We start from the raw sequence: 12,075 nt of genomic DNA on the forward strand, positions 1-12,075 counted from the left end.
CTCAATGTCTATTGTTGAGTATGTTCTATAAGTGAGAACACGTGACATTTGGTTTTCTGTTCTTACATTAATTTGCTTAGGACAATGGCCTCTAGCTGCGTTCATGTTGCTGCTAAGGAATTATTCTATTCTTTTTATGACTGCGTGGTATTCCATGATGTATATGTATCACATTTTCTGTATCCAATTCACTGTTGATGGGCACCTATGTTGATTCCATGTCTTTGCTATGGTGAATAAAGCTGCAATGAACATACAAATGCATGTGTCTTATTGGTAGAATGATTTATTTTCCTTTAGGCATATACCCAGTAACGGGATTGCTGGGTTGAATGGTAATTCTGTTTTAAGTTTTTTGAGAAATCTTTAAACTGATTTCTACAGTGGCTGAACTAATTTAAACAAATTACTACTGGCAGCATATGTGTTCCCTTTTCTCTGCAACCTCACCAGCACCTATTATTTATTGACTTTTTAATAATAGCCATTCTGATGGTGTGAGATGGTATCTCATTGTGGTTTTGATTTGCATTTCTCTGATGATTAGTGATGTGGAGCATTTTTTCATATGGTTGTTGGCTACTTGTATGTCTTCTTTTGAGAAGCATTTGTTCATGTCTTTTGCCCACTTTTTAATGGGGTTGTTTTTTGCTTTTGAATTAAGTTCCTTATAGATTTTGAATATTAAACCTTTGTTGGATGCATAGATTGTGAACATTTTCTCCCATTCTGCAGGTTGTCCATACTCTGTTGATAGTTGTTCTTGCTGTGCAGAAACTCCTTATTTTATTTAGATCTGACTTGTTTAGGTCCCAGCAAGAGATATTCAGAATGACATCTAAGCATGAGAAGTTCAGAATGACTGATACGCAGACTATAAAAGAAGCATTTAAGAGATAAAAATGTGCATAATTACCTAAGTACATATAAAATCCCTTATATAAAATTATAGGGATGTAATACTTTATTCTGGAGGCTATGGGTAGTCAATGAATGACTTTTAACCTGAGGAATGATGAGAAAAAATTCACAATTCAGAAACAACTCTTTGTGGCAGAGTACAGAATTGATGGCTGGGACTCAGAGACTTCAGGAGGCTGGTGTTTAAATCAAGGTGATAAGTGGTAAAGAAGCAAAATAAATAAGTGCCAGAAAGCAGGTAACAGTGTCAAATATTGAAGAAAGACACAGTAAAAATAGGACAGAAAAGTATGTTTTGGGTAGTTTTATGAAGAAAATAGAACAATGGGTTGGGGCTTTGTTTATTGCTGTGTTTCTAGTTCCAGGCTTAGTTTCTGGCATACAGAAAACATTATTTTTTTTTTTCAAATATTGAATAGTATAATGTTTAACATTCAAGAAAGTAAAAGAAAGAGACACCTCTGCAGCAGCTCATTAATAACTAGTAACCCATAGAGGTCAAAGTTCCAGAGCTTTAAAAAAGTATTGATACAGGCCGGGCGCGGTGGCTCAAGCCTGTAATCCCAGCACTTTGGGAGGCCGAGACGGGCGGATCACGAGGTCAGGAGATCGAGACCATCCTGGCTAACACGGTGAAACCCCGTCTCTACTAAAAAAAATACAAAAAACTAGCCGGGCGAGGTGGCGGGCGCCTGTAGTCCCAGCTACTCGGGAGGCTGAGGCAGGAGAATGGCGTGAACCCGGGAGGCGGAGCTTGCAGTGAGCCGAGATCCGGCCACTGTGCTCCAGCCTGGGCGACAGAGAGAGACTCCGTCTCAGAAAAAAAAAAAAAAAAAGTATTGTTACAGTTGAAGACCCCTCCACTATATCTGGATGGAGCACTGATCCATATTACCAATGACAGGTACTCCTAAAATGCAAGCAGTCACATCCACCCTCCTTCAGGGGATAGATTCACCATACTTGTCATGTAGATCAGCTACATTGTCACTGGAGACTGGATCCAGCCATCCTCCCACATGGGGTAGAGGTTGACAGCACCTCCTGAGTAGGCATCTCTGTTGATCATGGCCCCATTCCTCCGTCTTCAAAGCAAGCATTTCTGGATCTAGTTTTTCTCCCACTGCGTCATCCCGGTTGGCTCTCTGCTTTTATCAACACATCTTCTCTCTTAAGGACCCATGTGATTATACTGGGTCTACCTGGATAAGTCAGGGTAGTCTTCCCTCCTCAAGGTCTTTCACTTGATCACATGTGTAAAGTCCCTTTTGCCATGTAAGGTAACATATTCACAGGTTTCAGGATTATGACAATGACATCTTTGAGGCTCCATTATTATGCCTATTATGGAAACAATTATTCAATTAAAGTAAAGAGATTTTGGAAGCTTCTTGCAAATTAAGTGTATTGTTAGGGATTTAATTACCAAGAAAGAAGGATTTTAGAAGACATGATGGAAAGGTTTGAGTAGGCCAGAAATATACTTTTAGTATTCATATTATCTCCAATTAAATGACCTTTTCAAATGGAGCTCTCTGTGGTATGTAATGACATCACACTGTAGTAGTTTAAATGTTGATCTAACAATCAAGTTTCAGGACAGGGTCGAAGAATACCTGTGCAAAGTGATTAGACAGAGGAATTACAGTGCTTTCATGTGTTCAAAGCACCTCTTCATTATTTCGTTACAAATATTATAGTCTTCAAAATACACATTACAATATTCTTCAAACTTCAGAAGTACCCCAGTCTACAATCTAATTTGACATTGTCTACTCTTTTTGTGTTATTTGACTCCTGGAGCATTATTAACCATCTATTGGTATGCACTGATACAATGAATGTATCCTCCAAAGATGTGGACCTTTCTTCTCTTTTTATATAAGGAGAATGGTACTTTCCTACTGCAATGATGTTCCAATAGCTTACATTATTAAAAAAAAAAGAAAATAGGCTAATAAATTATAATCTGCAGAAAACATGCATTTTATTTTTTGTATTTTTATTTTATTTTTCCACAGGTTATTGGGTGGATTTGGTTGCATGAGTAAGTTATTAATGGTGATCTGTGAGATTTTGATGCACCCATCACCTGAGCAGTATACACTGTACTCTATTTTGAAAATCGATGCCGGGTGCAGTGGCTCATGCCTGTGATCCCAGCACTTTGGGAGGCCGAGGCAGGTGGTCAGGAGATCGAGACCATCCTGGCTAACACGGTGAAACCCCATCTCTACTAAAAATACAAAAAATTAGCCAGGCGTGGTGGCGGGCACCTGTAGTCCCAGCTATTCGGGAGGCTGAGGCAGGAGAATGTCATGAAACCGGGAAGCAGAGCTTGCAGTGAGCCGAGATTGCACCACTGAACTCCAGCCTGGGCGACAGAGTGAGACTCCATCTCAAAAAAAAAAAAAAAAAAAAAAGTGAAATGATAGCTATGTCTATCCTTTGAGGTATTAAAAATGTAAGTTCTTCATAGTGATGCAGAAAGAAAACCAGAAGAGTTTAATTTAACCTGTTTATTATTTTAAAATAATTACTTGTTGACTTAGTTTTAGCCATTAATCAAATAAATGTGAAGTAGGTATTTGAAGTCTTCTGGAGAAAAGTAAGAAAGGAGGGTTTAGTCAAGGTACATCTGAGTTTTGACCTGAGCCATACATCTCTGAGAATGCATGTGCATTCAATATTCAAGGCTCAAGTATGCTCATTGTCAAGCTTGAGATTTTTATGAAAGAATATATCTTTTCACAGACTAAGGTAGATTTACATATTGCACAGATTTGTGTCTCTTGCATAACTAAAAATTTCAGGATGATTCTGTGTGCCATTTTATTGTTTTCAAAATGTTAGCATGGCAGATTTCTTGGTGCATATAGTTTCTTGTCGACTCAGTCAATTTCCTTTGAAAGTTGAACACACTGGTATGTAAGATACTTAAAACCACAGTCACATGCTGAAATTCACTAGTCAAGTATAGCCTCAAGAACCTATATTATGATTTCTAGTCATGAAAACCTGTAACTTTTCTATGAAATTGTGACTGCATTTTATTCATCTATGCCTGCAGTTCTGCAAACTCTGGGATTCTCTTGATCTTAAAATTCTTTCAGTTTTCATGTTCTATTTGCTTCACCCATTTGACAGCTTAAACGAATGTATTAAAATTATTTGAATAAATATGCAATGTACTTGTATTGTTCTTGCAGTTTCAATTTTAGTATATAATGTGTCTAATTATATCCATTAGATAAAATAACCTCATCAGTCATTAAACATCCAAAGCGGAAATAAGCTATAGAAAAATGTTGATTTTTGAAAGCAACCCAGTATCACTGTCAGCTTTCCATGACGCTGATGTTTGACTATAGTAGAACAAATATAATATGTATATTCCTGATCTATTGTCTATATTTTATAAAGTGGCAATGACTGAAGGGGCAAACAAGTATTATATTCATATACTTGGTCATTTCCTCCTCCATGAAATGATGTGGGTCTCTTTTGCAAATTTTGGTGAAACTTCTTCAGCAAAAGTGTTAACTGGGCAGATCTATAATTTTTTCTCATTTGGACAAACGTATTCTCATGTCATTGCAAACTGTCATCTGCAGGAAGTCAACACAAAACATCTCTCTACTGTCATTCCTGCTTTCTTCAAATTGGTGTAGAGTAGCTATGTAGGTAAAACTGTTTTGGCTTAGAATATAAGTTTAGCCACACCTCTGGGTCAGGAGGCCACATTTGTTCTATAGGCTATGTTTTATTATTTTTTTAAAAATTTATTTATTTTTGAGATGGAGTTTCACTCTTGTTGCCCAGGCTGGAGTGCAATGGCGCGATCTTGGCTCACCGCAACTTCCACCTCCCAGGTTCAAGCAATTTTCCTGTCTCAGCCTCCCAAGTAGCTGGAATTACAGGCATGCACCACCACGTCTGGCTAATTTTGTATTTTTAGTAGAGACAGGGTTTCTCCATTTTGGTCAAGCTGGTCTCGAACTCCCGACCTCAGATGATCTGCCTGCCTCGGCCTCCCAAAGTGCTGGGATTACAGACGTGAGCCACCGTGCCCGGCACTAGGCTATGTTTTAAATCCAAGGATAAGACTGGATGGTAATAGTGGTTGGGTGAACTCAACATTTACTGAAAAGGTTTCGAAATGGCAGGATCAGGAGGTAATTTTAGGATATCACAGAGAAAGAGAAAAGGGTGCTAAATAAGAATAGCAAGACAAAGACAGAACAGATAATGTGGGTAAATCAGGTGACTAGCAAAGTTAAGATCAAGTTTGAGAGAAGTGCCCTCAACTCTCAGAGGTTACACAGGACTTTTAAGATTGTTTATAGGTTCGTGGTTCACAGATGAACAGGGCTGTACATAGTTGTCAAATTGAGCAATATCATGATGTTCTATTTTAAATTATTTTTTTCTACAGGTTTTTCAATATTGTCAAAATTGAAATATTGTCAAAAGTGACTTTTATTGTCACTTTTCTAAACTACTTTTTTTACTCAAGCCACTTATAATACACTTAATGGAGATTAATTATACAAAACAACCTTTTATAAGAATTTTGAAACCTGGAAACATTAAGGGACAAGTTCTATGGTTATATGCTTGAAATAGGAGCCAATAGAGTAGTTTTTCATGAAAATATTAATTTTCATTGTCTTATCTGTGTGAAGCCTTATATTAAAATTGAAATAGTGTACATATGGCCTTTGTTGATAAATATTTACAGTACTTATGCATTAATTACTCTATTAATTATTAAACATTGAATGTTTATACAAATACTATGTGATGAAGAATAAAAATGAAAATAAATATTCCAACTTATTGAGAGTAAGTTTTGTTTTTCTTTTCCAAACTGCTAAAAAAATCAATAACACTTTTTAAGTTCCTTATACACATTGGATATTAAACTTTTGTTGGATGATAGCTGGCAAATATTTTCTCGCATTCTGTAGGTTATCTGTTCACTCTGTTGATAGTTCCCGCTGTGCAGAAACTCTTTAACTAGGTGCCACTTGTCAGTTTTTGCTTTTGTTGCAATTGCTTTTGAGGACTAAGTCAAAAACTCTTTGCCAAGGCTAATATCAAGAAGAGTATTTCCTAGGTTTTCATCTAGGATTCTTATAGTTAGAGATCTCACATTTAAATCTTTAATCCATATTGAGTGAATTTTTGTATATGGTGAAAGGTAGGGGCCCAATTTCATTCTTCTGCATATGGCTAGCCAGCAATCCCAGTGCCGTTTATTGAATAGGGAGTCCTTTCCTCATTGCTTATTTTTGTCAACTTTATCAGAGATCAGATGGCTGTAGATATGCAGCTTTATTTCTTGGTTTTCTATTTCATTTCATTGCTCTATGTGTCTGCTTTTGTACCAATACCATGCTGTTATAGTTACTGTAGTCTTGTACTATAGTTTGAAGTTACGTAATGTGATGCCTCCAGCTTTTCTTTGTTGTTGTTGTTGTTTGCTTAGCATTACTTTGGCTATTCAGGCTCTTTTTTTGGTTTCATATGAATTTTAGAATAGTTTTCTTCTAATTCTGTGAAAAATGATGTTGATAGTTTGATAGGGATAGCAATGAATCTGTAGATTGCTTTGGGCAATATGGCCATATTAACCATATTGATACTTCCAATCCATCTGAATGGAATGTTTTTCCATTTGTTTGTATCATCTATGATTTTCTGCAGCAGTGTCTCCTTATAGAGATCTTTCACCTTGTAGAGATTTTTCACCTCCTTGGTTAGATGTATTTCTAGATATTCTGGTTTTATTGTGTGTGGGTATTTTAAATTAGATTGTTTTCTTAATTTGGCTCTGTGCTTGAATGCTATATGTGTAGAGAAATTTTGCTGATTTTTAGACATCGATTTTGTGTCTTGAAACTTTACTGAAATCATCTATCTGTTCTAGGAGCCTTTCAGCAGAGTCGTTAGGATTTTCTAGGTATAGAATCAGTCAATGAAGAGAGATCGTTTGACTTCTTTTTCTGTTTTGATGCTTGATTGCTATTGCTAAGACTTCCAGTGCTATGCTAAATAGGAGTAGTGAGAGTAAGCATCCTTGTCTTTTTCTTGTTCTTAAGGGGAATGCTTCCAGCTTTTGTCCATTCAGTATGATGTTTGTGAGTTTGTCATATATGACTCATTATTTTGACAAGTGTTCCTTCAATGCCTAGTTTGTTGAGGGCTTTAATCACGATAACCCCATTTAAGAGTGGATGAAGGATACAAACAGGTACCTCTCAAAAGAAGACATACAGGAGGCCAACAAACATAGAAAAAATGCTCCATATCACTAATCATCATGGAAATGAAAATCAAAACCACAGTGAGATATCATCTCACACCAGTCAGGGTGGCTATTATTAAAAAGTCAAAAATAACAGATGCCAGAGAGGCTGTGGAGAAAAGAGAAAGCTTATACACTCTTAGAAGCAGTATAAATTAGTTCAGCAACTGTGGAAAGAAGTTTAGAGATTTCCCAAATAAAACAGAATTACCATTTGACCTGCAATCCCAATTACTGGGTAAATATCCAAAGGAAAATGAATCACTCTATCAAAAAGGCAATGTGTGTTTGAAATATTTTGAGCTCCTCTACTAACTAACTCTTATGTTCATTGCAGAATTATTCACAACAGTGAAGACATAAATTCAACCTAAGTGCCCATTAATGCTAAATTGGATAAAGAAAATATGGTATTTATACACCATGGAATACTACAAAGCCATAAAAAATAATGAAATCATGTCCTTTTCAGCAAAACCGATGTAGGTAGAGGTCATTATCCCAAGTGAATTAGGGCAGGAACAGCAAACCAAATGCTGCATGTTCTCACTTGTAAGTGAGAGCTAAATATTGGGTACACACAGACATAAAGATGGCAATAATAGAGACTGGAGACTCCTATAAGAGGACGAGACACAGGGCTGACAAACTACCTATTCAATACTATGCTCACTACCTGGCTAATGGGATAATTTATACCCCAAACTTCAGCATCACACAATAAGGCCATATAACAAACCTGCACATGTACCCCTTATATCAAAAATAAAAGTCTAAGTTATTAAAAAAATCAACAACAGCATTCTTGATATGCTTAATAAAAGCCCACTATCATTTTTAACACTGAACCTCCTTTTCATTAACCTTTTTCCAGCAAGTTTCAATTCCTTTCAAATATTTAATTGACACATCTCAGAATAAATAATACAGTCTCATAAAACGATTTAAAAAGTGCTATTTTCTTTCATCACCTGCATACTTTTCAGAGGCGTGAGAGAACTCATATGGGTCTGTAAAACCCATGTGCTTATTTATAAAACCCAGTTTGTCTCTAAATAAATTGATGCTACTGGCGCCCTATTTAGAATACATGCTTTATAAATAATCAAAGTTTAATATGTTTTACCTAAGCAATTAAATGATTATTAGAGGAGACATGTTCATAATGATTTTTCTGGTTTTCTTTCAAGGATCCTCTGTTTCACCTGGAATCACCCAGATCTGAGAGAGGAAGGGGCAGATGTCCTTTTGACCCCAGCTCCTCCTTCATCTCCACTTTAATTGGTAATTATCATGGCCACAGACATCAGGTGGTAGTCATAATGATTCTAAAACGTATTTTTCAACTTCAGTTACATTCTTTCAGCATTTCTTTATATACTATGCCTTGTCATATCTATTTTCTGGTGCTCGAAGCAATGATATTAAATTTCAAGCCATGTTAACCTGAGCAATTTGACTCTAAAATAAGTGCAGATGCTATAAAGTATGTGTATCTCACTCTGAGAAAACAAATTGTCATTTAATATCCCACATATTTGCTATCATTTGATGCTTATAAAATGCAATTATATGAAGACTTTATAAAAATTTTGCCAGAGAAAACGAAACTATTTTAATATATATGTTAACTCTTCATGTTTCAATTACTTTGTGACTTTAGAGAACTTTTAATATTCTTTATGGTATCTTTCTCTGTTATTAGTAGAATTCAGCAGAAAGTCATCTCTTCTGAGAACTGAAATGTATTTATCTAAATTTCTGTTAATCTAGAATGCAAACTATAGAAGTTGACTTGCTCAAACTATCACTAAATGTACATGTTGAAATAATGGCATGAGTTGATAATGTTGGATCTGGAGTTCAATTCAATTCAATTTAGACAAAGTGCCAAACAATCTCACTTAAGACACAACTGAGTAATATTTTCCTACTATTTGGGGTTAGGAATTGCAAACTTGGCAAACTGTTTCAGCACTGTGACAATAAAAACTGATGAATGAGCTCCTAAGCATGCAATTAAAAAGAGCAGTCCCCAACACTAACATAGGTGTTAACGGTAATGATTTTCTTCCCTCAGTGTTGAGAGGTTCTGATGTGCATACGGTGCAGATGTGCAAGGTTCTATTATCACATTTATAATGTTTACAGTTATATGCTAATATTAGGTCATCTTCTTTGCAGAAAATGAGAAAGGACAAAATAAGATGTAGAGACTTCACATTCTAAATAAACCATTAAAACTTAAAACTCTCTCCTGATGATTAAACCATATTATACTTGATTTAGAGTTGATATAGATGCTACTGTGTATTCTTGAGAATCTAAGTTCCCTGAACATATTCGAGACAGTTTATTTTGATGGGTCTTGCATTCTACTCCCTACACTCCCCTATCCCACATATGGTTCTCAGGTGTAGAAAAGTAAAGCTTTTTAAAACCTATGTATTATATAGCAAACACCTCATGTTAACTCTAATTAACGGGAAAAGTTTGACTTACTTCAGCTTCAAAATTTGACAAGGCTATAAAATGAGAATGATATAGTAATTAAGTTCTTCAGGGGCTTGAATAAAGAGGTACAATATTTGAGAAAAATAAATATTAAAGAAAAATATTACTTGAAATATTTTGAGTTTCTCTGCCAATTCTCCCTCTCTCTCTCTCTCTCTCTCTCTCTCTCTCTCTCTCTCTCTCTTTCGGGGTGTGTGTGTGTGTGTGTGTGTGTGAATAGAGTATTAAAAAAAGGAAGACTTTAAATATGGGAAAAGGGTTGCCTAAGTCAGGTTAGACTTAGTAAAAGTCAAAACCTTAGAAATAACACTTTTGGGGGATGCCAGGTGCATAAATGCAAGAAATTCCAATGCAATTGACAAAATATATGTTAAAATTTATATATCTGATAGGCTCATACCATCTTTTTCTAAAGTTGTTAGTGAATTTTCTTCATAAAGATTGTACTATGTTTGGAAAAAAAGAGACTTTCTTATCTTTCTTGTGCCATATAGTATCTTGCAAAGACTAAGTCTCCTATAAATACTAAATGTAATTCTCACTGAGGTTCCTAAACAAATGAAAAATTAATTTTGGAATATTGTTCCTAAGAATCATGAAAAGGGAATAGGAAATTAAAAATTACACATCATATACTGCTTCTATAGTGAAATCCTGAGACTATTTTTTAACATTTCATTTGAAGAGTTAATAATAATTTCTATGACCACCTTGCCACTCACTACTCAGTCTCCCTAGGAGTTTGTTTCTGCATGAAACCAAGAATTTAAAAGTGAAATTTCTAAGAGGGGAAATATTACTGGAGGGACATTTCCAAGTGAGTTTCATTGAACTTCCAAATCAAATTACACTATGCTGAAATCTGAAGTGCTTGCCATCTGGGTGGCTGTTTCGCTTATTCAGAAGAGAAATCAAATCAAAAGAGCCCTCCAAGCTAAACATAAAAGTTATAGAATAATCCCTCCAAAGAGAAGAAATAAAAATATAATTCTTCACATTTATCCACTCACTTTCATCCCAAAGTACCTTGGAGAGATCATTCACTCACTGTGGAAATGCAGCAGCCACTGGATGGAAACCTGATAACCTATGTGAGCCAGAAACTCTTTAAAAGAGAGGAAGTGAAAATAATTCACCCAATTGCAAAAGCAGCAGGAATGTGGGCTGGAAAAATGGAGCTACCTGAGTTGGAATTTGGCAAGCTAGGTACAGCTTACTCTGACTGTGAAAGAATGTATTAATGTGGTATTTTGTGACCACACATGTTCTCTGCTGATGGGTTAAGACAAGCCTCCAACAAAAAGATGACTATCGTTAGATTATTGCTACTTCTTGGTTTCATGGTTAATTATATGTCACACAATGTTCAATATTTGTTCACATGAAGACAAATTTAATGATAAAACACTGAAACTGGTAGTATATTCATAAAGCTACTTGACCTAAAAAAAATGGTGCTTGCACATTAGAGAAAGTTCTATGTAATTTCCTAATTTTAGATACAATTTTAATTCAGTTAACTTAAATTTAGCTGACTTAAGATCATATGAAGAGGTTAATAAAAAATTGAATAAATATTAAAGCTTATTTGATAGATGAAAGATGAGCTATAAAGCACATTTTTATTCCATTTATAATCTAACTTAGAAATGAAAGTTTGATAGCTTGCAATAATTCTATGTGACAAAGGATTTAAGGAGTAGAAACAAGCTTCTTACTGAACTATGTCGTATATGTTCAGAAACTAATCAAAATGAAATCATATATTAAATAGGCTTGCTCGTCCAATGTCTCTTTGTACTAACACAATTTATCTTGGAAGCATATCAGCTCATATCTCAGGTGCCATATTTTTGCATGTTTAGCCAAGTTTTCCTCCGGTGTGATTACTCCTACTGTATTTGAAGTGGTTTTAAGTAACTGTCTGAAGAAGACAAGGCATTACAACTTGATTTTAAAAGCAGCTTGTTGAAACAATAAATTTTTCAGTATAATGAATTGCTGCATTGCTTATCCATGCCTTTCAAATCATCTAAATATACTTAGTAATTATCTTGCTACTAACTTATTAAGTTTGGTAATTGGCCAAATAAAAATCCAGGAAATAGTGTTCTGTATGTCATATGTCATTTTGGCCAAGAAGCAAATATTTTTTGCTCTTTTTTTTTTTTTTTTTTTTTTTTGAGACGGAGTCTCGCTCTGTCACCCAGGCTGGAGTGCAGTGGCCGGATCTCAGCTCACTGCAAGCTCCGCCTCCCGGGTTCATGCCATTCTCCTGCCTCAGCCTCCCGAGTAGCTGAGACTACAGGCGCCGGCCACCACGCCCGGCT

General features: G+C 35.6%; 1 protein-coding gene across 2 annotated transcripts in view; it reads left to right on the forward strand.

Moving 5' to 3' along the window:
- SEMA3E (semaphorin 3E) overlaps positions 1 to 12,075 on the forward strand; it is a 277,385-nt gene that overhangs the window by 214,270 nt on the left and 51,040 nt on the right. For both annotated transcript variants that reach the window (XM_007982335.3, XM_073009166.1), the window contains exon 5: positions 8,422 to 8,515. In XM_007982335.3, coding sequence (XP_007980526.2) covers positions 8,422 to 8,515 — 94 coding nt within the window. The remainder of the gene's footprint in view (positions 1 to 8,421; positions 8,516 to 12,075) is intronic.

The sequence above is a fragment of the Chlorocebus sabaeus genome, chromosome 21, assembly GCF_047675955.1.
Source record: "Chlorocebus sabaeus isolate Y175 chromosome 21, mChlSab1.0.hap1, whole genome shotgun sequence".
NCBI classification, from domain to species: domain Eukaryota; kingdom Metazoa; phylum Chordata; class Mammalia; order Primates; family Cercopithecidae; genus Chlorocebus; species Chlorocebus sabaeus.